At 40.4% G+C, this 27,868-nt stretch overlaps 1 protein-coding gene across 2 annotated transcripts in view; it reads right to left on the bottom strand.

Annotated features, from left to right (window-relative positions):
• The window catches only part of LOC113039639 (voltage-dependent R-type calcium channel subunit alpha-1E-like), a 109,613-nt gene extending 83,412 nt beyond the window's left edge, over positions 1-26,201 (bottom strand). Inside the window, exon 1 of one of the 2 annotated variants that reach the window (XM_026197614.1) lies at positions 24,780-26,201. In XM_026197614.1, coding sequence (XP_026053399.1) covers positions 24,780-24,988 — 209 coding nt within the window. In that variant the 5' untranslated portion in view covers positions 24,989-26,201. The remainder of the gene's footprint in view (positions 1-24,779) is intronic. The other variant, XM_026197607.1, reaches the window with a different exon arrangement.
• Positions 26,202-27,868: the final 1,667 nt, after the last annotated feature.

Below are 27,868 nucleotides of genomic sequence, written 5' to 3'. Positions count from 1 at the left end.
TTATACATGATGTACAAGAAACCAGGAACTAAATCAGGGTGACAACTACTGTTAGTTAAGTAGTAGAAAAACTAGTACTCAGCAAGTCTAATAAACATCACAATTTCCTCATATCCATATGCAGAGGTGTAGAGGTAAAAAAAGAGGTGGGTAAACTATAAATTCTGGGTGACCACATCCTGGTCATGGTAAGGTGGGCCACTGTATGTGTATCCTGATGACATCACTATAGGCTTTCATTTGATATTACTACCAAGGGTATCACTGGTTATTCCCTCATATAGGTCACACAATCACTATTCAATTCATACATTCATCTAAGTTCTTGTTAAAGAGACTCAAGAAGGAATAATAAGGTTGAAATCTATAAAGTTTACTAAATGATAAAACAGAGAGAACAGTTATTTTAAAAAGAGGAATAGAGAGGGAGGCTTATATACAGGGGTTCCAATGCAATGCACTTGTACGTAATGATTAGGGATTATTTTCATAGTCAATTAATCTGTTGAATATTTTCTCTATTAATCGGTTGGTTGTTTGGTCTATAATATGTCAGAAAAATGTGGATCAGTGTTTCCCCAAAAGCCCAGGAATGGTCCTCAAATGGTCCTCTCGTTTTGTCCACAACTCAAAGATATTCAGTTTACTGTCACAGAGGAGAGAAGACGCAAGGAGATATTCACATTTAACAAGCTGGAATCAAATATTTTTTTTTACTTTTGTCTTTCATATATTTTATCAATGACACAGACTGCAATGACACAAACAGCTTATCCTTTTGGTCACGTGGTTCACATGAGATGATTGACAGCTTTACAAACTAATGATATCGCACTGATGTCATAGACGACGCGAATAGCTCGGTTAGCTGTTTTAGCTCTTAAAATCGCATAAATCAGTGTAAAATTAATAGAAATGTTATTCGGTATGACGAAATATTTTACAAACATGTCATAAAATTATTATCTCTTCAAATGTGCGCACCATTGGACTATAGCCCTGGCGGATCGTGGATATTGTATGTATACGGACACAAATAAATCGGAGATGAGATGAATGGCTGCTGTATGAGTTCTATTTACAAAAACGAACGTTATTATTGTTGTTATTATTATTATTATTATTAATTTCCTGACATCCATTTTTGAATCTTGATGCAGTCTGTTGCCTGTCGTTCATTTTGAACGAATCTTTAATATGACTCAGGACTACCGAGTTGTCTCAGAGAGTGATTCGTTCATTTTGTGTTGACTGCACATGCGCATTACACAACAGATGGGTTCTGAATCGACAGGTGAGGTCCGAGTCTTTTATTCTTCATGTCTGTCCCATAGAGATGGGAAGAGAAAAGATTAGTTCATTTTGCCGAACGAGACTCAAAGATCCAAGTCAGTAAAATGATCCGAAATTCCCACTACTGGCAACACCACAAGCAATTGGTCAACACTGACAAGTTGCAGCGCAATATGAAATACTTTGTCTTTAACAACAAACAACCTATGAAACTAATAATGAACAATATGAAACTAAAATGACATAAGCTTAATTTAAAATGTCATAGGAACTGTAGGCTATTTAGAGGTGGATAAACGCACTTTGGAGGTGGGTATACGCTATTTCCGAATTTTGGGAGGTGGGTAAATGGCGTTTACGTGCGTTTAGCCTCCACTGCATCCCTGTCCATATGTCTGTAACACATAACACCAGTATGGCTGCTCCCTATAGACGGTTTCATCGGGCGCACATGCCTGGCCCTAAGTTAACTTCCGGTCTGTGTTGTGTACATCGGTTTGGCTGCGGTGCCATCTACAAACACAGTTAAAGTCAAGGTGATGAGTAGACTGAAGTTGGGCTCAGGTGGTTGTGCTCTGGGATGTGTTTCCCATACATTTATTTATTTGTGGAGACTCGCCACAATCTTAAAACTGATCGATTTTCCAAAAGGCTTCGTTGAATAAACATTAGTACGTACTGCACGTTGAATAATAATAATAATAATAATAATAATAATAATAATAATAATTCCTTACATTTATATGTTTAAATATCAAAAAAAGGCACAGGTGTTTTTATATCACTGTATTTCTGAAGAAAGACTTGTATGTTATATGCCTGATAAAGCAGCGTTTGTGAGGTAACGTTAGCTCTGCTTTGTTTAAAGCTGGTACTGGGGAAACCTCTATTTCTCGTGCTCATCTCAAATGTTCATGACTGATGGATGGACATCTATGCCCGGGTAAAGGACATCAGCAATCCAGTGCAGAGAAAAGAAAACTACAAAAAAAAAAAAAAAAACAAACAAAACAAAACAGGCATAAAGTTGGCTTGACATTGGACGTTCGAGAGTCTCAAATTTAGGGGCCGTCTCTAAAGTTACATGTACGGTGGCCGAGAGAAATCAACGCGCTGCAACTTAAGAAAACAACGCTTTGCAATTTAATAAAACACATGCAAATAAAAAAATGTAAAAAACACCAGCAAAAAAACAACAACAAAAAAAAAACACTTCATCAGTTTAACACAAGTGTTGCAAATCCTCACAGCACATGCATATAACGGAACGCGCTGCAAATCCTTCATAACAACATGCAAATTAACAAATGAGTTGCAAATAGCACTGACCACAATGGAAATGTTTCAAGGATACCCCAAAAAGTATCAGACCTGGCTGAGATTTGCTTATCGTGCAGTGGCTACTGGTCTGTGGAGCTGTTGGTGAACTGAATTTTTTTTTTTAAAACACCCTGGGCCCTATCTTGCACCCAGCGCAATTGACTTCGTACACCGACGCATGTGTCATTCCTATTTTGCACCTGCGCAAAGCGCACTTTTCCCTCCACAGAAGCACGTCGCTAAACTAGTGGATGAACTTGCGCTCCCTGGGTGGTTCAGCGCAAAAAAGGAGGCGCGTTCCGGCGCAAACAATCCCTGGTGCTATTTTGCTGTTCCATTAAACAATTGCGCCACTGACCAGAAAAAACCTAGTCTAAAGTCAGTGGCGCGTTGCGCGTTGTTCATTGTGCTATTTTAAGGGCGCATACTTGACCATAGTGTATAGCGTGCACAACGCGCATACACTTTGCTCATGTAATCTACACAGATGCAACAGTTATTTTTGCTAATCATAAATTGTTACAAAAATAAAAAACACTAAAAAAATATTAACACTTGAGATGACGGAAATCATTGTGGTGTGCCACGAAGATGTGAAAAAATAGGCATAAATCTAGCTTACAAATTATTGAGGCTAATTGTAGTAATTAAGGATCAGACATGTTTGAGGTCATATATGTATATAAGGACATCTGACAAATTGGTTTGTCCGTCAAGAACCAGGAAAAAAAATCGATGAAACAATTGTGGCTATTTCCTCCCACGCCTGTTTAACCGATGCTATTTTGGGTGGGTTTCTCCCATCCCCATACAACACAACTTCTCTGTCTTTCACTGCTCTTACAAGAACATCAGTCTCCTCGGCTGTGAACCACTCCTGGCGTGCGCCTGGTAAATACACCATAATAATAGCAATCCATAATGGAACTTGCGCACCTGCTTTTAAAGGGAATGTTGGATGACGCTCTGATTGGTTTATTTCACGTTACGCCCAAACCACACCTATGAATAATGAAGCTACTTCAGACCAACCCATTTTAGATTTGCGCCGGGCGCAAGAGCCATTTATCCCGCCTGGAAAATAGCAACAGCGCCGAGACCCGCCCACAAACTAAATTGTGCTTCGCGCTTTGACACTTGCATTTTAGATCGTTAAAATAGGGCCCCACGATTGCATGATTTCTTTATCTTTTGGATAGTATTAGCCTAAGTTAGCTGAATAATTACATGATTAAATGTAAAACGTTACTTATGATGGCTAACTTTAATTTCCTCAGCTAAATATAATTTCAAGATTAATAATAATAAATTTGCAATGCATCATTAATTGTTTCTTAATGTGTATGTGTTGTGAGGATTTGCAGCGTATTTCGTTATATGCATGCTGGTGTACTTTTCAATTTGCATGTGTTTTCTTAAGTTGCAGCGTATTGAGCTCTCTCGGTCCCCGTATACGCGCGATATTGGTATACACTTTTCTAACGTTAGTAGCATTTGAGGAGAAGGACTTACAGTCTTAAAAACAACTGTAATTGTTCATCTAGGTGTCAGCTATAATGCACAACTTATACATTTTTAATATATATTAAAATAAATTATAAATCATTTAGGTAAATACAAGGCCCGTTTATCACTTTCAGGCACATTACTGTGAAAGTTTATTTTTTTATTTTTTATATAATTTGTTTTTAGGTTCCCTTAACGAAAATTACCCAAGGTTTTAACAATAACTCCACAAATCATCATTCTTGTAGTAATGGTAACTGTAAATTAACCATGGTTTTGTTACTTCAAATAATAATTAACAAAGAAGTATTAATATACTGTAATTTTTTGTTGTTGTTTTTGTTGCTATAAAAATAGACGTAAGCCATCAGCAGCAAAATTAATGAGGCAATAATGATTGGTTAATAATAACACTGTTAAAATACATAATGTTGGCAAATACAAAATAAACCATTTATGTACATGTTACAAATGCCTGGAAAAGGAGACAAATGCCTTGTAATTGCTTCTGTTACACCTACAGGACAATCTAATCCTTGATTAGGCTAGTTCCCAAGGTACTTACTAATTAATATTTCATTTTTTGGTCACCTTTTTGCTATGGATGACACAGCCTTTATAATTTCTTCAACAAAAAATGTGCATATCACAACCCTTACAAAGATTTTTATCATAATAAAACTGCTTATTTTCCTTTTGCATGATTTCTGAATGCTTGAGACTATAAAATAATTTAGAGTCATGATTAAGTTATAGCCATAGGTAAATGTCAAGAGCTACAGTTTTAATTTGTAAATAATATAATTTATTCATTTACTTTTTTGTTTGATTAAAGTTTTCTTTTCACCCTTATAGTAGTTCCCTTTCGAGGGAACTTCGAACTGCGTCCTCTAGGGGGCGCTTTGGGGAACACCTCGTCGTGACCCGTGTCTGAAGCATACAATGAAAAAACACCAACTTGTTGGCCGTCGACAGCCTCCGACGTCACTACCGGCGCGACTATAAATCAGCACCGGGAGAGCACGTCATCATCTTCTTCATCTTCAACTGACTGTTTTGTTTGAAGCGTGCATCTGAAAGAACCGGTAAGGGCGATCTTTCTCTGTTTATCATGGCGACAACTAGCAAGCGTTTAGACGATGTGTGCATCCGTGTCGGCGTTATTTGACACCCGATGACACACGCGATCTTTGCGTCATTTGTTTGGGTAAAGAGCACGCACGCGATGTCTTTGAGGAGGCAATCTGCGTGCACTGTGAGCGTTTTTTCAATGGAAAAAGCTCCGCTCTCGTTCGTCTCTCTTCTAAAAAAAAAAAAAAAAAAAAAAGGCAAGCCATCTGCTTCCCGCGGTTCAGGATCTGTCCACGCTGAGGCAGGAAAGAAAATGAGCTCGTGAGAATACAGATGGATCTGTCTGAATGGTTTAAAGAGGGACTTTCCCTTTCGAGATCGTAAAAAAAAAAAAAAAAGGGGCGGCGGACGAGAGAGAGCCTTGGGAGGATGATGTTATAACACTTTCTCATACTGAGGTTAGTGCTCTGCTGGGTTTTCTACCCAGGAAAAGCAGGAGATATTTGAGGATGGTGAAGAAGCTGAGGCTGAGCCTTCTCAATTCTCCTGCCCTGCGTATGTAGAGCTGTTGGAGGTTATTGAGCAAAAATTACCTTTTGACCATAACCCTCCAGCTCAGGTGAGCCTTTCATTTGTGCATGATCTCCATACAGAGATTAAAAAGAAATGAAAGATGCCGTTTTCTTTTTGCATCCATTGGTTTCGGCATTAAAGTAATCTGCCGACATCGAGGTGATGCGTGAAAGCGGCTAGGAGGGAATGCCCCTGTAGAAAGAGCTAAAAATTTTATAAATAATTTATAAATTTTTATATGTGAAAAATGTTTTCTTTCTGCAGGGGAAACCTCCTCTCTTAATCTCCCTCCTTGCCATCTAAGCCCCTTCAGAAAATCATCTCGCTTAAATGGCAAGGCATACGCAGTAGCAGGTCTGGCTGTGGCTTTATTACACACAATGCTGGTGCTTCAAGCATATCAGACTGATCTGCTAAGAGACCTGGATAGAGGCTGGGGCCTTTTTCCGATCTGGTAGCTGAGCTGCGCCACACCACGGATCTCTCTCCATGCTACCAAGCAGGCCGCCTCCGCCATGGGGCAGGACTATGGCGGCCATGGTGGCAGCGGAGAGACATCTGTGGATGAACAGACATGCAGAAAATGCTTTCTGCTCGATGCTCAGGTTTCGCCTTCTGAACTTTTCGGTATTTCCGTTGAGGCGGCGATTTGAAAAGTTCAGGGAGACGAAGGCGCGCTCTGCTGCTTTCAGATCCTTCGTCCCACGAAGGTCCAGGTCTGAGCCCAAACAACATAGGGGTCCTGGCCTGTCTCGATCTGAGGATCAAAGATGGGCACAGAAGGCTAGTGTCGCAACTCGCGCTCCTCCCCCACCTGCGGGCAGGGGTTAGAGGAATCGTGGGTCACGAGGAGGTAAGCAGAACCTAAGAGGTATGATCTAGACGAGGCAGCGTTCTCGTCTGATCAGAATGATACCGAGGTATCTACTAAAAGAAAAGAACATAACGCGTATATGCGTTAATCGACTTCGAAAGGTTAACTTCTGCTTTTATCCTCTTTTTTTCCTTACTTTTTTGTTTGATTAAAGTTTTCTTTTCACCCTTATAGTAGTTCCCTTTCGAGGGAACTTCGAACTGCGTCCTCTAGGGGGCGCTTTGGGGAACACCTCGTCGTGACCCGTGTCTGAAGCATACAATGAAAAAACACCAACTTGTTGGCCGTCGACAGCCTCCGACGTCACTACCGGCGCGACTATAAATCAGCACCGGGAGAGCACGTCATCATCTTCTTCATCTTCAACTGACTGTTTTGTTTGAAGCGTGCATCTGAAAGAACCGGTAAGGGCGATCTTTCTCTGTTTATCATGGCGACAACTAGCAAGCGTTTAGACGATGTGTGCATCCGTGTCGGCGTTATTTGACACCCGATGACACACGCGATCTTTGCGTCATTTGTTTGGGTAAAGAGCACGCACGCGATGTCTTTGAGGAGGCAATCTGCGTGCACTGTGAGCGTTTTTTCAATGGAAAAAGCTCCGCTCTCGTTCGTCTCTCTTCTAAAAAAAAAAAAAAAAAAAAAAGCAAGCCATCTGCTTCCCGCGGTTCAGGATCTGTCCACGCTGAGGCAGGAAAGAAAATGAGCTCGTGAGAATACAGATGGATCTGTCTGAATGGTTTAAAGAGGGACTTTCCCTTTCGAGATCGTAAAAAAAAAAAAAAAGGGGCGGCGGACGAGAGAGAGCCTTGGGAGGATGATGTTATAACACTTTCTCATACTGAGGTTAGTGCTCTGCTGGGTTTTTTACCCAGGAAAAGCAGGAGATATTTGAGGATGGTGAAGAAGCTGAGGCTGAGCCTTCTCAATTCTCCTGCCCTGCGTATGTAGAGCTGTTGGAGGTTATTGAGCAAAAATTACCTTTTGACCATAACCCTCCAGCTCAGGTGAGCCTTTCATTTGTGCATGATCTCCATACAGAGATTAAAAAGAAATGAAAGATGCCGTTTTCTTTTTGCATCCATTGGTTTCGGCATTAAAGTAATCTGCCGACATCGAGGTGATGCGTGAAAGCGGCTAGGAGGGAATGCCCCTGTAGAAAGAGCTAAAAATTTTATAAATAATTTATAAATTTTTATATGTGAAAAATGTTTTCTTTCTGCAGGGGAAACCTCCTCTCTTAATCTCCCTCCTTGCCATCTAAGCCCCTTCAGAAAATCATCTCGCTTAAATGGCAAGGCATACGCAGTAGCAGGTCAGGCTGTGGCTTTATTACACACAATGCTGGTGCTTCAAGCATATCAGACTGATCTGCTAAGAGACCTGGATAGAGGCTGGGGCCTTTTTCCGATCTGGTAGCTGAGCTGCGCCACACCACGGATCTCTCTCCATGCTACCAAGCAGGCCGCCTCCGCCATGGGGCAGGACTATGGCGGCCATGGTGGCAGCGGAGAGACATCTGTGGATGAACAGACATGCAGAAAATGCTTTCTGCTCGATGCTCAGGTTTCGCCTTCTGAACTTTTCGGTATTTCCGTTGAGGCGGCGATTTGAAAAGTTCAGGGAGACGAAGGCGCGCTCTGCTGCTTTCAGATCCTTCGTCCCACGAAGGTCCAGGTCTGAGCCCAAACAACATAGGGGTCCTGGCCTGTCTCGATCTGAGGATCAAAGATGGGCACAGAAGGCTAGTGTCGCAACTCGCGCTCCTCCCCCACCTGCGGGCAGGGGTTAGAGGAATCGTGGGTCACGAGGAGGTAAGCAGAACCTAAGAGGTATGATCTAGACGAGGCAGTGTTCTCGTCTGAATCAGAATGATACCGAGGTATCTACTAAAAGAAAAGAACATAACGCGTATATGCGTTAATCGACTTCGAAAGGTTAACTTCTGCTTTTATCCTCCCCTTCCTAATTCCCCTGTAACCACCAGCTCTCCACCTGATCGAGGTTAGGTGGAAACCTCTCGCATAACAGTCTCCTATGCTGGACCTATAATATTTTTTATGGTTCTATGTCCATAGCAACCAACCTGAAACTGATGGTCCAGGTTAAAAGGAGGTACCCCTTGAGCGGGGCTCCGGCGTAGGAGGGTGAGTGAGTAAATGTAACCCTCTCTGTATATACTTATGTGTATTTAATTGCTGGTGGTTACGTGTCTACTAATAAACTCTGTCTGAGTTTCCTTTGCAGTGCTCAGTTACAGTGTTTACTAAACATTCGTCAGCAGCAGCCATCCGGCTTCATGTTCCGGTATTAGGCGGCTGAGATCACAGGTTTCTGAGGGAGCCTCCTTGATCATCAGGCCTGGCACAGCACTGCAGGGAATTTCATGGATGTCTGGCCAGGTCACCCCGAGGGGTCTCCTGGCCGCTTAGGGGTGCTGTCGTATCTACCGGGAAGTGGAGGTGGCAGTTACAGAAGTCTTCTTGTATATGCTGCCTCAGGTGATGCTCCCCTCACCCGAGGTTTGTAAAATTGAGCTTGCCTCTCCCGAGATTCAGCTCCTCTACGATGCTTAGGAACCTTTAAGTACACACGCTTAGCTTTGTGTACTTTCTCAAAACCACATGGTGGTCAGTGTGTATGTGAACGCTTTGCGCACTTTCTAAATCCACAAGTGGTAAGTTTGCATGCAAGTCTCTGCAAACTTTCTGAAATCTTGTACGATGAGGGGTAACGCTTCGTTCCCTTTCTTGAGATGATTAGACCTTGGTTCCTTGGGCTCCATTCAGCCAGTGTGTATTTGTTTATACACCTCAAGCATCGCTTTTCTCAACATGAGGGGCTATTGATTCTCGTGGTAATTTAGCAGCGCTCCCCTTTTTCCAAAAAATGGGTCACCTATGAGTGCGCTACTCTGAGCTCGGAGTTCTCCTCTCGTACGAGACGGAGTTCTCTGTTTTTTTCCCAGAGCGCTCCAGTATTGTTTCCAGAGATCGAGTTGATGACTCTCAATCATACTGTTTTAAGATGCAACATTCCATCTATGAGCTGCTCTATCAGAGTGCCACGAGAGCCCCTTCTTAGAACAGTATTTGAAAATCCATGCTATGGTAAGTGTGCACGTGTAGTCTTTGCACATTTTCTGAAATCCACACTGTGGTAAGTTTGCACGCTAGTATTCTGCGTTCTTTCTAAAATCCTATATGGTGAGGGCTTCGCGCGGTTGCTTCGTGCCCTTTCTTGAGTTGGTAAAAGCCCCGTTCATCTTGGGCGCCACTCCACCTATGTATCCTCGGATACCTATCTAAACGGGGTGTTGCTACTAGAGAACTGTTGAGACAGCTCTTTCAGCAAGCTTATGCGTAAGCTAGCGGTAGCCCCTGTGTGACAGGCAGGACTTGGTACAAATGCTAGGTTCTTAGCCGTATCCCTTTAAAGGAATCTTTCCTGATTCCAAGCCTTCAGCTCTACCCAGGGCCGAGGCCCTAACAATTAAGTTGGGTATGTAGCTTAGGCCTTTTTGGCCATAAGGGGTACTGTCACAGACAGCCGTCTAAACGTCCCAGGGGCAACTCCCATAGTAATGGTAGAGTTGGTACTTAGTGCTCGCCATGATTCTGGCCTGCATTCCCCTCAGCATGGCGGCGTGGGTATACTGTTCCCCAAAGCGCCCCCTAGAGGACGCAGTTCGAAGTTCCCTCGAAAGGGAACGGTCTCAGGTTACGTATGTAACCATGGTTCCCTGAGTAGGGAACGAGACACTGCGTCCTCTAGCTCTCTGCCATGCTTCGGACGCAAGCTTCAGACGAAGAAGATAATGACGTGCTCTCCCGGTGCTGATTTATAGTCGCGCCGGTAGTGACGTCGGAGGCTGTCGACGGCCAACAAGTTGGTGTTTTTTCATTGTATGCTTCAGACACGGGTCACGACGAGGTGTTCCCCAAAGCGCCCCCTAGAGGACGCAGTGTCTCGTTCCCTACTCAGGGAACCATGGTTACATACGTAACCTGAGACCGTTTTTTTTTTTTTTTTTTATCATATTTGAGGAAGGGGGGCACAACAATACAATCCTGCTTAGGGCACGCATTTGGTTAGCAGCGGCCCTGCAAAACACACATTTTTCAGTCTGCCTTCAAAATATTAATGAAATCTGAAGCTGTCTAATTGTCCAGAACAGTTTGATAGTTAAAGATATTTGTGATTTATCTTCCCCAAACACAATCTCAGGGGTTTTGATATAATCATTATGAAAAAACTTAACTGAGTTGACATTATGTTTTATTTAAATACCAACTTTGTCTCAGATGTTTCTCCCAGTGTCCTAACAAATAGATAAATTAAATAATTATTGCTTACAGTAAGAGTTTAGGGCCATAAAAATGAATGTAGGTAGCTTTAACAGATTTGCTGTTTTTTGTCATTATTCAGCTGCACTTAGGTTCCAACTTTTTTTTTTCCTGAAGAAGAATGAAAAACCATCATCTAAGAACCAGGCAAACAAACTGTTCTCTCTTATTCAAGGACAGAGACACATAGCGTCATACAAAAACATGCATCTACATTTACTACTCTACCGCTCCAAAAACATATCTATACATACAATTAACTGCAGTTTCCATCTGAAACGATCACTACTGGCAGTAAATCACCAACAACTTTAATTCCTATTCAGTTAAATTCTTCTTATTCGTCCATCACAGTTGATGATGACCATGGCACGTTTTGTCATTTTGTTTGTCAAAGCTCTTCAAGGAAGCTTTAAGGGTGTCCTTGTAGCGCTTTCTGGGGCCACCTTGTGCTTGTTTTGAAAGTCTCACGTAGGGCATTCTGGTCACATGGCCAGTCCATCTAAGCTGTTTCTTTCGCAAGCATGGTGTAGATGCTGGTGATATTTGCTTTGCTGAGGACTTCCGTGTCAGGGATTCTGTCTTGCCACTTGATCCTCAGCAGTTCCCTTAGACAGCTCAGGTGGATATGATTAAATTTTTTGGCATGGCGCTGGTAGACTGTCCAGGCTTCACACCCATACAGAAGAGTTGGTAAGACAACAGCCCGGTAGACCTTCAGTTTTGTCTCTTGCTTGATGCCAGTCCTTTCCCATACCGAGTCACGAAGACGTCCAAAGGCTGCCTGGCCTTGACAATCCTGATGTTAACTTCATCATCTATGTGCACAGCACGAGACAGTGTACTACCAAGGTAAGTAAACTTGTCAACGGCTGAAAGCTTTTGACAATGAACTGAGAATATGTCTAGACACCCATACTTAGCCATGATTTTCCATAGGCCCTCCCGGCTGACTGTGTCGAATGCTTTTGTTAGATCAACGAAAGCCATATATAGATCAACATTTTGTTCTTGGCATTTCTCCTGTAACTGCCGAGCAGTAAATTCCATGTCAGTGGTTCCACGGTCTTTTCTGAAACCACACTGACTCTCAGGTAGCAGACCCTGGTCTAGATGGACAATTAGGCGGTTCAAAAGAATTCTTGCCAAGATTTTGCCAGCGACTGATAGTATGGAGATGCCTCTATGGTTGTCGCAGTACTGCCGTTTGCCTTTCCTTTTATATAGATTTATTATAGTAGTATCCTTGAACTCCTTGGGAACGGCTTCTAATTTCCACATAGCCTGGAAGAGGTTGGTCAGTTTCTCGACTAAGTGAGGCCCTCCAGCCTTGTAGATTTCTGCTGGAATGGCATCGGACCCTGGAGCTTTGCCTGATGAGAGAAGTGTTATGGCTTTGCTGATTTCCTCAATGGATGGTAGAACAGCCAAGGACTGGTTTATTTCAAATTGAGCCAATCTCGCAATTGCCCTCCTCATTTATGCATGATGGCCGATTGACAGTGTTGGGTATAGTTACTTTGGAAAGTAGTTAGTTAGGTTACAACGTTACCATCAATTAAAAGTAATCAGTTATGATACAGCGTTACCTATTCATAAAAGTAACGCGTTAGAGTACTCATGCGTTACCAAAAATTAAAAGCCGTTTGCAGCGGCTCACACACGACAGACATAGCCCCCGGCCCCTTTAAATGCACCTAGAAGTCGTGACTCCCGACAATGAATAACGTCAGTCATCCGACTAAATTAACACTGCAGGATAACAATAACAGGAAAGACAGTCAGCAATCGGCTATTCCACATGGCGTTTTATTTATTTATTATCACAGAACATATTATTAATCAAAATTCGCACCTAACGTAACCAAGTATGCTTACTTGTAAACACAACCTTAAACAGGCTTGCAGATTTAAATCCATTTAAAAATGATGAACAACCAGCCAGCCAATGATCTAACAGAAATTAACAGCTGCCTGTCAAACAAAAATGATAACAAACCGAATTAAATCCTTCACTGCCACAAAGGCAAATGACAAATCGCTTAATAGCCGAACTAATTATTATTAAAGTGTCACTCACAGTCACAAGCCTAAATTCGCTTTAACACAGTCCTCTTACATTTACTCTTCAAAGTAGTGATTAAAACGTAGCGTTAAATTTGAGGTAGAATTTTTGGCGACAGAAGCTTTTCACCAAAGCAGAGTGTGCATTTTACCGTTATGTTCTTTTCTTTTTCGTTGACAAATTGAAAATAATGTGCGTACTTCCATAAACCAAACGCTGTCCTCTCTGCTATCTTGCTGGGAGTTCGAAAAAAAAAACCCACACACACAGGGTCAGGCGCAGGGCACAGACGCATCACAGCCATTGACTTTACCATCACAGAGCTTCGGCTCCGCTGATACATCCGCAGGTGGCACAGTAGACCTAGGACTACTGTCTGACAAAAAGCAGGATGCAGTCGGAATTTTCCTTTCCTTAAAATAACGGATTACTTTTTTTTAAAAAATAACGAAGTTACTGATTACTAACGCACGAAACTAACGCGTTAAGTTACAAATTTCAGGAAAAAAGTAATTAGAGTACTCTAACGCATTACTTTGTAACGCATTACCCACAACACTGCCGATTGAGGACCGCACTGTAGTGTTTGACCCACCTTTCAAGTATTTTGTCCTTCTCCGTAAGGAGTGTTGTTCATCTAAGTTCAGAAGAGCTGAAGTTCCTGAGTGTTGCGGACCATAGACCTGCTTGAGTGCATTATAGAGGCACTTGGTGTTGTTACTGTCAGCGTAGGATTGAATCTCCAACAGCTTTTGCGCACAGCCAGGCATCTTGCATGACTCTGAGTCTCTGCTGAACAATCCTGCGAATGTTGAGGAAGGCAACTTTCTTTAAACTTGAGCTGCTGTCATTCAGATATGCTTTATGCAGGCGATGTTTTTCGTCAAGGAGTGCTCGTATTTCTGCATCCTTTTCATCAAACCAGTCTTGATGTGTACGTAATGTAACACCAAGTTATTCAAGGGCTGTAGAATGCAGCATGGTTTTGAGAGCAGCCCAGTCTGCCTCAACGTCTGTATGCTTAGAGACTCCAGGTGATGGTCTAAAGCCTCAACAAATGCCAGCCTGGTGTGTTCCTGTTGTAGGCGAGTGATGTTAAGACTCTTGACATGTCTTTGTCCTAGTGGGCATCTGCTAGGCTTAATCCAGATGTTAAGTTTGGAGATAATGAGACGATGGTCAGTCCAACACTCAGCACCACACATAGTCTTGGTCACCCTGACATCGTGCCGGTCGCTCCTCCTCATGATGACTTAGTCAATCAAGTGCCAGTTGTGTGAACGAGGATGCATCCATGACGTTTTCTTACACTTTGGTAGTTGGAATATCGTGTTGGTGATGAGTAGGTCAAATTCAGAGCATGTTTGCAGCAGTAGAAGACCGTTGCTGTTACATTTTCCAATACCATGTGCACCTATGACTCCAGCTGACCAGTTGTCAGAAAATATTCAATTAAATTATGATTACAGTGTCAGATTATCCATTAATAAAGACTTATTTTTTGTATGACACTTCAAATGATACTATATTATGACTTCAAAACACGTCCACCAGAATGTATTATTACATGTGCATCTCAATAAATAAGAATGTCATGGAAAAGTTCATTTATTTCAGTAATTCAACTCAATTTTTGTAACTCATGCATTAAATAAGTTCAATGCACTCAGACTGAAGTCGTTTAAGTCTTTGGTTCTTTTAATTGTGATGATTTTGCCTCACATTTAACAAAAACCCTCCAATTTACTCAACATCTCATCTCATCTCAACAAAAAAAAATTGTGAATTGTTGGCCTTCTGGAAAGTATGTTCATTTACTGCACATGTACTCAATACTTGGTAGGGGTTCCTTTACTTTTAATTACTGCCTCAGTTCGGCATGGCATAGAGGTGATCAGTTTGTGGCACTGCTGAGGTGGTGTGGAAGCACAGGTTTCTTTGACAGTGGCCTTCAGCTCATCTGCATTGTTTGGTCTCTTGTTTCTCATTTTGCTCTTGACAATAGCCCAAAGATTCTCTCTGGAGTTCAGGTCTGGAGAGTTTGCTGGCCAGTCAAGCACACCAACACCATGGTCATTTAACACAATTTTGGTGCTTCTGGCAGTGTGGGCAGGTGCCAAATCCTACTGGAAAATTAAATCAGCATCTTCAAAATGCTGGTCAGCAGAAAGATGCATGAAGTGCTCCAAAACATCTTGGTAAACTGGTGCAGTGACTTTTTAAAACAAAAACACAATGGACCAACATCAGAAGATTACATTGCACACCAAATCATCACAGATTTTGGAAACTTAACACTGGACTTCAAGCAACTTGGGCTATGAGCTTTCCACCCTTCCTCCAGACTCTAAGACTTTGGCTTCCAAATAAAAAACTTGCTCTTATTTGAAAAGAGGACTTTGGACCACTGGGCAACTGTCCAGTTCTTCTCATTAGCCCAGGTAAGATGCCTCAGGAGTCGTTTAACAAGAAGAATATGACAACTATATCCAAATTCCCTGACACGTCTGTGTGTGGTGGCTCTTGATGCCTTGACCCCAGCCTCAGTCCATTCCTTGTGAAGTTCACTCAAATTCTAGAATCGATTTTGCTTGACAATCCTCAAAAGACTGTGGTTCTCTCAGTTGGTTGTGCATCTTTTTTTTCTCCAAACTTTTTTCTTCCACTCAACTTTCTGTTAACATGCTTGGATACAGAACTCTGTGAACAGCCAGCTTCTTTGGCAATGAATGTTTGCGGCTTACCCTCCTTGTGAAGAGTGTCAATGATTGTCTTGTGGACAACTGTCAGATCAGCAGTCTTCCCCATGGAAGGTTCAGGAAACCTTTGCCTATGTTTTGAGTTGATTAGCTGATTAGCATATCACCATATTCTAATTTGTTGAGATAGTGAACTGGTCAGTTTTTGTTAAATGTGAGCCAAAATCATCACAATTACAGTTTTTCTCAGTCGCTTAGGTACATGTCTCAAATCATCCTTGACATTTGTAAAACAGTAAGTGCATTTCTCAAAACAACTCATACAAACAGCAAAACACCATGGATTACCTGCAAAAGCCAGTCTCTTGCTCAAAATCCTTAGTTCATCTCTCAAAAATAAAAATCCGTGTCAATGAGCATATCAGTGCCATCAGAATGACAAGTCCTTGTGTCACAGTTTATGGATAAGACAAATCAAATTGCTTAGTCATGTTGTCAATATAACAGTGTTCTCTGGAGGAAAGTTCTGATGTAAACTATGGCGACATTTTGGATGATAGTTACTGTATTGAACAGTATGCAATATGTGTCATGATTCTGCCCTCGTGTCCTTGATTTTTCCTAGTCTTGAGGCAGGATCATGACAGACCCGTGTTTTGTGTACAAGCACATGGCCTTGCCTTTGGGCCATGTGCTTGTGTTTTCTCGTTCCCTTGCCCCGCCCCCCTTGTTAACCTAGTCGTGTCGTGATTGCTATCTGTGCCACCTGTCGTGTCTCAATTGTTCCCCTATTTAGATCTCCTAGTGTGCTCTGTCTTGCGTCGGTTCATTGTGTTCCTCACCTGTGATTATAACCTGGTAACCCCTTTGAGATATTGTGTCCTGTATAACCGTGAGTGTTTATTTGTAGTTAGTGTTCTCTAGTTTTGAGTCTTTGTTTATCTTGTCTAATCAGTCCTGTTTAGTTATTTTTGTATCTGCCCTAGTCCTTGTTTTCCCCCTCGTGGGTTTTTGTTTTCCCTTTTTGTAAATAAACCCTTTTGTGTTGAGAATCCTGTCTGCACTTGAGTTCCTCCCTTGTCAACCCTGACAATATGCTTCTGTATCCATTCAGTATATAGTGTTCCTGTAGCTCAATTGGTAGAGCATTTCGGTCTCAAGTGCAAGGTTGGGGGTTTGATTCCCCAGGGAACACATGATAGGTAAAAATTTATAGCCTGAATGCACTGTAAGTCGCTTTGGATAGAAGTGTCTGCTAAATGCATAAATTTGATTTTAATTAAATTTTAAATATCCAAATGTACACATTTACACATTACTGTATGTGGGATATTGATTGAAAGAGACTGGATAGAATTCCCAGTTACACTTACTAGTGGTCTGACCAAAAAAAAAAAAAACTTTACAATGTCATTGTGATATAGAAAAGGAAAAAGAAATATGGGCACGAAGATGAAAATAATTTGTAAAACTTGAATAATTTCTCAAAACTTTCATTTAGGTTTAGTGTAGGTGTGTTATTTATTTATTTTTTTAGATGCAATAGAGCACTGACCTTTTAGCACCACTCACTGGACATTTAATTTCCAAACTGCCGCAATACAGAAAATTACCACTGCCAGATTCACATCCATCTGTTTTGGATAAAATTAAACATGCTTTTAGTGTTGCAAAACTAGCCACTACATGATCAGTTTTCCAATGGGCCTGGTTTTGTAAGATCTCTCATTTGATAGATTTTAATGAGACTGTTCTCAAATATATTTGTTTAATTGTTGCAATTACAGGCAAAGTCATGGTGAATGGTGTTCACTCTTTTCCCCCAGTTTTGCCCACGAATGCCAGATTTCCCACTTCCATCTGCTGTCATGTTCACAGCCATGAGTCCACACTCATGTCGACCATGGACCCTGAGTCAGCGCCCATATCTGCTACAGATGAGGTCATATACATCTCAAACCAAACTTGTGTACTATCAGCACCCAAGCTGTTCACATCTACAAACCAGGATCTCCAAATCGAGAATGTCCTGTCTGTTTCAAGAAATGAGCCAAAGCAATTGAGAAGGATCTTTGCCATTTCTGTTGCACTGATTCTTTTTATGGATGATCTTAGAGTTTTGAAAATGTAGATTCTTTTTAAAGAAATGAGGCAAACCAATGGAGAAAAACTGTAACATGGGTTTGGTCAGTCGGATCACACACAGGTAGATGAGGGAGACACATTCCCATTTACACCAGGTGTTTTAATCCATCTCTTTTGTCACATTCGACCACTTTCCTCATTTCTTTGTGTGGACTTTTTTGACATTTGATCTAATATTGTGAAATAAGCTTGTGTAATTTACAAACCCGATTCCAAAAAAGTTGGGACACTATACAAATTGTGAGCAAAAAAGCAATGGAATAATTTACAAATTTCGTAAACTTATATTTTATCCACAATAGAATATAAATAACACATCAAATGTAGAAAGTGAGACATTTTGAAATGTCATGCCAAATATTGGCTCATTTTGGATTTCATGAGAGCTACACATTCCCAAAAAGTTGGGACAGGTAGCATTAAGTGAAGTGAAGTGAAGTGAAGTGACATTCAGCCAAGTATGGTGACCCATACTCAGAATTTGTGCTCTGCATTTAACCCATCCGAAATGCACACACACAGAGCAGTGAACACACACACACACTGTGAGCACACACCCGGAGCAGTGGGCAGCCATTTATGCTGCGGCGCCCGGGGAGCAGTTGGGGGTTCGATGCCTTGCTCAAGGGCACCTAAGTCGTGGTATTGAAGGTGGAGAGAGAACTGTTCATGCACTCCCCCCACCCACAATTCCGTCCGGCCCGAGACTAGAACCCACAACCCTTCGATTGGGAGTCCAACCCTCTAACCATTAGGCCACGACTTCCCCCATAGAGGCCGGAAAAGTTAAATGTACATATAAGGAACAGCTGGAGGACCAATTCACAATTTATTAGGTCAATTGGCAACATGATTGGGTATAAAAGTGCATCTCAGAGTGGCAGTGTCTCTCAGAAGTCAAGATGGGCAGAGGATCACCAATTCCCCCAATGTTGTGGTGAAAAATAGTGGAGTAATATCAGAAAGGAGTTTCTCAGAGAAAAATGGCAAAGAGTTTGAAGTTATCATCATCTACAGTGCATAATATCATCCAAAGATTCAGAGAATCTGGAACAATCTCTGTGCGTAAGGCTCAAGGCTGGAAAACCATACTGGCTGCCCGTGATCTTCGGGCCCTTAGATGGCACTGCATCACATACAGGAATACTACTGTAATGGAAATCACAATATGGGCCCAGGAATACTTCCAGAAAACATTGTTGTTGAACACAACCATGCCATTCGCCGTTGCTGCCTAAAACTCTATAGGTCAATAAAGAAGCCTTATCTAAACATGATCCAGAAGTGCAGGCATTTTCTCTGGGCCCAAGGCTCATTTAAAATGGACTGTGGCAAAGTGGAAAACTGTTATGTGGTCAGACGAATCGAAATTTGAAGTTCTTTTTGGAAAACTGGGACGCCAAGTCATCCAGACTAAAGAGGACAAGGACAACCCAAGTTGTTATCAGCGCTCAGTTGAGAAGCATCTCTGATGGTGTGGGGTTGCATGAGTGTGTGTGGCATGAGCAGCTTACACATCTGGAAAGATGAGCACCATCAATGCTGAAAGGTATATCCAAGTTCTAGAACAACATATGCTCCCATCCAAACATCGTCTCTATCAGGAAATACCTTGCATACTTCATCAATTACAACATCATGGCTGCATGGAAGAAGGATCCGGGTACTAAAATGATCAGCCTGCAGTCCAGATCTTTCACCCATAGAAAACATTTGGCGCATCATAAAGAGAAAGATGCTACAAGACAGTTGAGCAGCTAAAAGCCTGTATTAGACAAGAATGGGACAACATTCCTATTCCTAAACTTGAGCGACTTCTCTCCTCAGTCCCCAAATGTTAGCAGACTGTTATAAAAAGAAAAAAAAAAGAAAAAAAAATCGGGTTTGCACTAGGGCTGGGACAACGCGTCGAGGTCATTGATGACATTGATGCAAAAAATACGCTGACGCAAAATATGGGCATTGATTCGTCAACCTGTTTTTATTTCTCTAAAATACGTTTGCAAAACGTTTACCTTATGTGCGCTGAATATATCGGATCAACATTCTGTCCAACGTTATATAACCAATCTAGGGGTTTTTCTGCATTTATCTTTTTTTTGGCTGCTGTCAAAGCCTTATTTGATCGGTGAGTGATGTAGAATAGAATGACTGCTGCGCCTGACAGGGTGGGTACGAGAGAGAGCCCCGGCTGCGTGTGCACTCACAGTCTTCAAACAACACGAGCGCTTCTTGCTCTCTCTCTCCCTTGTGCTGGTTATCATTAAACACGATAGAAAAAGGGCGAAACACCAAAGTTTCACGTGCGCTCGCGCACTCACAGTCTTCAAACTACACGAGCGGTGTCTTGCTCTCTCCCTCTCTCTCTCGTGCATATTAACCAAAACCATTAGACACGATAGAAAAAGGGCGGAACGCCAAAGTTTCACGTGGAGCATTCAGAATTTTTTTTTTTGGGAAAAGCACTCTCTGTATTAGCATAAATCCCTCAAGTTTGCATTGGTTACTGTATTCTTTCAATTGCTCTAAACAAGTATTTTGGGTGACCTTTTTTATTGAATGCTAGACTTCAAGTTGTTGTTATTTTCATCTGAAAGAATAACTTTTTTTTTCAGTAAGCTAGGCCCTATGTGTTCAGTAAGCTTGTTTCAGTAAGCTATGTGTTTTCAAGGCTTCAAGGTTTTATTGAATGCTATCTCTATACAAGTGCAAAGTAATATATTCTTAGTCAGTCTTTTATTTTGTAATTTTTAGAGCAATAAACATATATTGCAATGTTAAGGAATTCATGTTTTTTTCATTCAGATATGTAAATCAACATGTATAAACTGTTAGTAGTCAATTAATGGGGAGATAATCGAAATCAAATCGGTCTGGGGAAAAATAATAATCGTTAGATTAATCGATGCATCGAAAAAATAATCGCTAGATTAATCTTTTAAAAAATTTATCCCAGCCCTAGTTTGTACATATGAACGCTAAAAGACACAAAATACAATGTAACAAAGACCAGCAGCTTATGTTTCTGCACTGACAGCTGCAAAACTATACCAAACACTTTGGGTTTGTGTCAAAACCCATCAAACACAGCTTACGATTTCAGATGGCAAGGTTTAAATTCTGTATGGCTAGTGTACTTCAATAACACATCCTGTAATGTTTATGCATTAGGTCAGTAGGTGGAGAGGAGGCGGTCTTAAGTGGTTATTCAAGCAAATTCAACAAAATGAGCATTAACACTATGAAAGCTATCGGTTCGAATGCATTTCCAGCTACCTCTAGACTTGGTCGAAAATAGACAAGCTCAAAACATTTCATTCCCCATTTACACCTGTGTTTAGGACTTTCCACTTTTGATGGGATCGACAGAAACACATCTTACAGGCAACATCATGTGCTTTTTCAACTTTAGTAAGTGTGTAATGTTGAAGTTTAAGCATAAAAAGGTCTGCAGGGTTGAAAAGAGGTGAGCAAGGCCTGGTTGAGCTGTGCTACAGAAGACAAAGAACAGCAGCTGCTTTAATAGAGTGTTGTCTCTGTGTCACGGTTATGATAAGGGCCGTGACATTTCCAGAACACAATCTAAGTGGTTTGCCAATCACAATGCACTGGACCAGTTAACCATTCAGAATACATTCTGTGCTTCGGAAGGAATGAAATGTTTTCATCGAAAACAGCGAGTATGAAACAGTTTATGAAGAGAGTTGCTGCAATAATGCATTATTGTGTATCTCTTTATGGAAATTTGTCAAGATATAAAGTTGAAATTGCATCATTCTTTCTGCTGCTGATAATGCAGTTCAGCGTCAGTGGTTCCACAGGTATCTTTTCATTCAAACACAAACCACACAATTGTGCAGTTATATAAATTTTAGAGATGCTCAGAGACTTCAACCTACTGTACCTTATGAAATCAGTGTATGTTTTATTAATTTCATTTGGTAACCTCATTTATAACTGGTTCTGTATAATTTCATTATTGTAGGTTTGCATTTATTAATTAATATATTATTGGCGTTGGTATTTGCCTGAGTGTTTTTATAGGTATTTATCTGTTTTGTGAAAATGAGTTTAAGAGCATCTGTTACATAAATCATTTTCTGGTTTCTATGAGCAGTGCATACAGTAGATTTTTACAAACTGTTTGCATTAATGAACTAAAGTAAAATAAACCTTTTAATTATATCTAGAGCTATTTATTCATATGATATTTTTATAGCCCCCACTTTCATTGCACAGAATTGAGAAATGGCTTTTTACGAAGATGAACTGTCTTACAAGGCAAATGGTGTAATCGATACAGTAAAAACATTTTTTTGAGAAATAAGTAACTTGTACATTTACAAAATTGGTAAGGGAACAAGACATTGTGTAGCAATGTTCACACAGCATGAGTTCAAGTAAACTTTCATTTCTTGAACAGTAAGGATTAGTGCATTCCTTCATTCATCTCTGCCTGACCTAAACATCCGGATGGCTCAATTAACATTTATAGAACAGTAATTAGAGCAATACAGATCTTAATTGCATTTTAAGTGATATCATTAAATCTGTAAAGATATATAAAAGGTAATATTTGGGTCTCTCTCTGCACTGGCATTTTGCAAAAGTGAAGTGAATATAGACGCAATACCGGAATACTCAATAGATCCCAAATCCAACATGGCCACTGTACACAACTGGCTGATAGGACCGCTTTAATAAACAGGTGATATCTACTGAATATGATATCTACTGAATATGATATCTACTGAATATCATATCTGAATATCATATCATATCTACTGAATATGATATCTACTGAATATCATATCTCATGACTGCAAGTCCAGAATCCACTGCATTCTGTTCTCCAGGATGTATATGAGTTTCCTGGGCCAGGTTTTAATGTCACGACCCTTGTCTCAGGATAAAGTGAGGGCAACCCTGCGCTCTGCTATAGCCCCTGTTCGTGTCATGGTTGCTACATCCCCTGGCTCCAATGCTTGCCACAGCCACCCATTCTTGAGCACCAATCATGTACACCCTCGCTTCTTGATCAGCTACACCAAGCCTTATTCCCAAGTGCATCTTTTCGGCCCATGCGCTCCTGCCAGTTGGTTTTGAACAATGGCTTTCAACAGGCACCGCCGCTTGTGCATGTCAAGTCATGTCACTGCAACTGATACCCCAGCCCATATGCTTGTGTCTGCAATCACACAGTCAGTTTCTACAGCCAGCTTGGGTCACTATCCAGCACCACCACAAGGTCACAATCCATGTACACCACAGTCCTGAATCCCAGGTCATCCACAACCATAAGTTCAGAAACCTGTGGTCCAGGTCCACTTTAGTGTTCATGTTTGCAGCCCGGTGACCAGAGAACCCAGATTACAGCTGTCAACATCCACCAGAACTTAGACATTATTGAGTTTTAGTTGCCATGATTGAGTTGTTTAAAGTTTAGGATGTTATGCAATGCATTGGACATAATAAATCCATCACCAGACTATCAATGGGTACTAATATGTACCATTAATTCCATTAATTATTCGTAAAATGGTTGCACTAGGTGAGCTGCTGCTGCTACCTGTTGCTGTTTCTACTGCAACACAACTCGGAATAGACAAATCTGGAAAAAAAAAAAATAATAATAATAATAAATAAATAAATTTGATATGATGACTACTGAAAGAACTTACATATAGTGATGGATATAAGTATAGGCTTAAATCAAATGTTGTGCCATTGATTTTTCCCCACAAGGAGTCTAAACGACCCGGCTCTTGAGGGAAATCCATCCTGTTACATCCTAAAAGGATGGCATAGCGTTTCTTATCTCTGCCGTTTGTAAACTGTTTCAGTAGCTGAGGTTTACTAAAATACTCAAAGGCATTAGGGCTAAATTAGAGAGAGAAAAAAGCATGTCTTTAGGAAATTTTATAAATCCAAATGCATCTTCCCATTATTTTCTCCTCTTGTTATAGCTAGGAAATCAGTGAAGTGTTATTTTGCTTCTCTTGTTGCCCTCTGACGGAAAATTACAACCAAATGCCACACAATGTGGTATTGAATCAGTATTTTATTTTCCTGAGGTGTGTCGTGGTAAAAAGCATCAGTAGCTCACGAGTGCAACCATTTTCGTCATACACACAAAATATACTGTGCACATAAAATAATGGTGCCTCCCATAGTTTAAAAATGATGTTGATTTTTTAAAAATAAAATACACCTATACATATTTCAATAAAAGACATGTCTTAATATCCAGGGATCCCTTTAAGGTACAAATATGCAACTTTTAGGCACTAATATGTATGTTTCAGGTTCTGATATGCGCTCTTTAAGGGTAAATAAGGTACTAAACTGCACCTTTTTAAAAGCTACTGCCCCAGTGACAGATTTTGTACTTTATTATTTTTTTTTATTTTTTTTTTTAGAGAGATAGAATGTAGAGAAGGGGCTCTGTAAATGTTTTGTTGGTTTATGCTGTCATACTGCGTACTTGTCTTTTTGTTATAATATTGTTATGTTTTTATTTTAAAGTTCTGTTTTTTTTGGTTTTCAGGTTAACTAGCCTCAGTTAGTCCTTAGGTCTTGTTGATTAGTCTAGTCTTGTTATTTGACACAAATTCAACCAATACATTACAAAGAACTGCCTACACACATACAGTATACAGTCTGCATTTCTTTCATTCTTGAACATGAATTCTTCCAGCACACAAAGAAATGCACATTAGTTTTTACTAAATGTTTCCGAAATGTTTTTACAAAAGCAAAAGGGCAGGTAACTTCAATCGGAAGATAAAGCAGGTAAGACAACACAACCATCAAACAGGTAAATTAACTGGTGATTATTGCATGCAACTTGTAATTGCATTATTCACGAAAGGCTTATGAAAGGATATGGCCACTCTATAATCCTCTTTGCATATTTTCTGATCATATTATTCTCAGCGAAGATAAAGAGAGACCTGTTGACGGTGAGACAGTTGTGTTTGGCTGGGATGGGGTTGTAGAGAGCCATGGTCCGAGCCCGTTTGATCTCCCCGGCGGACGCGATCTCTGCCTTCTCCTCGGCGCTCACCTCCTTAGGCATCTCTTCAGACTGAGCCATGTCTCAAGATCTGGAATAATCAATCCCAGCTTTCATAGACGATCCCAGCTTTACTCCATGCTTCCAACGGCAAACCAGCTCGAAGAAAATCTCACGAGGTTTGCTCAGTCCTGCCTGTTGCGCTCCGTAAAGAAACTTTTTGTGATTAAAAAAATAATAATAATAAATAAGAAAGGTTTTAAAAAATACAGTCCTGTTTATCAGATGGCTGCATGTCTTTTTTGAAGCCTTGTATCCTTTTCTTGGAAATGTTCTGCCATGATCAGATCATGAAATCCTTTTCAAGTGACCAAAATTGACACTTCTAGATCTTCTCAGGCTATAAAATGTTTTAGCCTGTTTTTTCTCGATGCGCAGATGACTGTGATACCTGTTACACTGGTACTGTGCTCTATAACAGTGAATGTGGTCTTTAACCATCACATATTGCCTCATCTCTCGCACTCACCCGCCCCCATTTCTCTCTCTCGCACGCTCTTTCTCTCGCTCTCTCTGCCCCAATGCTCCCCCTCCCTCCCACACACACACACACACACACACACACACACACACACACACGCACTATGGGAAATCAGGACATAGAAAAACTGGTTACCATGGAAATGTGTTTTACATTTTAGAATGTGATTGTGAGAGTGGCTTATCATTTAGTTTGTCAGATGATGAGCTGAAACAGATTTGTAGCACAGTTAAGACGTCTGTACTCATTTAGAGCAAACCTCAACAACGAATATATTTGTTCCTCGGCGAGTTCTAATAAATCACTTTCTAAACACTGGGAATTAGAACAAAAATAAATCTAATGGATAAAACGAGAAACACCTTGCTACTTTAAGAGATTCTGAGAGTGTCTTGATAAAAGGTACGGTACCTTAAAGTTGAAATGTTGCTATCACACTGGCATGTCATAAATATCTGATTTGATTCACAGTGTACATAAAAAATATGGAAAATGTGCATTATTTTTGCTCTTCTTACCCTGCAACAGCTGTAAGTGTCACAGTAGCTTGGCAATGCCTTCACAGTGATCACATGATTGAAACGGGCTACACAAATGTAGGTTAAATTCAGGCATTTGGCAGTATTAGCTTTTGCACAGCTTGTACTTTTCCAGTGTCTTTCATATTCAAACTGTGACAGCCGTCCTGGAAAGTCTAAGCTTGAATTTGTCTAAATGCTTTTCTCCCATTTTAGCACTGATGATTCTGACAGCATTTATATTCAGTGCTTGTAGTAACTGGTTGCATGTAATCTGGATTACATAATCAGATTCCAAAAATGGGTTACACTTTATTTTAAGGTGACCTTGTTACACTGTAACTATACATAGTACTGAATAATAAATGTACTTACTATATAGTTAGGGTTAGGACTAGGGTTTTATTTAGAAGTTACTTGCATGTAATATTGCATAATTATTTGTTATTATAATATTAAGAAAATGTAAAGTGTAACAAGGACACCTTAAAATAAAGTGTTACCAAAAAAATAAGTACATATAATTAGATTAAATTTCATTTTAAAATGCTCATAATCAGAGATGATTCAGACGAATAATTATTAAAGTTAAACAGTGCCGATAATTAACTGACATAAATAGTTAAAACCTGGAAGACTTTGACCATGTCATTTCTGTTTTCATGTTTATTAATGTTTGTTCATGGGATGCAGGGATTCCCAAATATTAACTTGAAGTCCCCCTTGGATTTTATTGCCATTTTTGTGATTTGTTTGTTTAATAGAGTTTTTCTCAGTCACTTTGGTGCATTTTTCAAATCAGAAATTAAAATCTCAAAACTACTTGCACAACCTCCATTTCATCTAGTCATTTATACACATCATAAAACCAGTTTCTCATTCTTTTGAACAAGTTGCAATTGCTTTTGTACATTCATGCAATTGATTATGCACAGTTTATGCAGTTTCCTACATTATCGGTTGCTAAGGTCATGTTGTGAATGTATTATAGTTTTCTGTGCAATAGTCTTACCCCTCAAAACATCTTGTCTTTAGTTCATCGTATAAGTCATTAAATGCTTAATCTAGTTGTCATAAACTGCCAAGCACATTGTCATAAACTTTTTTACACATTGTCACGTGGAGGTTAGGGATGAACTCAGGCGCAGACAGGATGCACGACACACAGGGTTTATTATTGAAAAAAGGGGAAAACAAAACCCACGAGGGGGAAAACCACGACTAGGGCAAAGACAAATACCTTAACAAGACTAGGACCAAACAATTAACAAAAAAAACCCTTCACACAAGAACTCTAACTACAGATAAACAAACACAGATTATACAACATATCTTCAAGGTGTAACAATGAACTGCACAAGACAGTGAACACAAGGGGATAGAAATAGGGAGACTAATGAAGACATAACAGGTGACACAGGTAAAGCAATAATGACAAAACTAGGATAAGAAGGGGGCGGGGCAAGGAAACCAGACAACACAAGCACATGGCCCAACGACCAGGCCATGTGCTTGCACACACAACATGGGCCTGTCATGATCCTGCCTCAAGACTAGAGAAAAATCAAGGACACGAGGGCAGAATCAGGACGTTATTATTAGATTTTTTGTCAATTTGGCATGAATTGTGCAAGTGAATCTTTAGTAATGAAGAGAATGAAGATGATAAACCAATGATAAACCATTTCTCTGAAATAGTTCAAAGGTTCATCTCATGAATCTTCAGTTGGAAAGCTTATACAGTATAGACAGAGGACAACACAAGAGTTACAAATTCTGAAATTTGTGCCAATATTTCCTTTTCCTTTGCTATATCACAATCACATTGTAAAGGTTTTTATTATTATTATTTTTTGGGTCAGACCACTAGTAAAAGTGTAACTGGGAAGTCTCTTTCAATCA

Source organism: Carassius auratus, chromosome 2 (assembly GCF_003368295.1).
Source record: "Carassius auratus strain Wakin chromosome 2, ASM336829v1, whole genome shotgun sequence".
NCBI classification, from domain to species: Eukaryota; Metazoa; Chordata; class Actinopteri; order Cypriniformes; family Cyprinidae; genus Carassius; species Carassius auratus.
The sequence above is the reverse complement of the archived record's forward strand: the minus strand, read 5'-3'. Positions and strand labels throughout refer to the sequence as shown.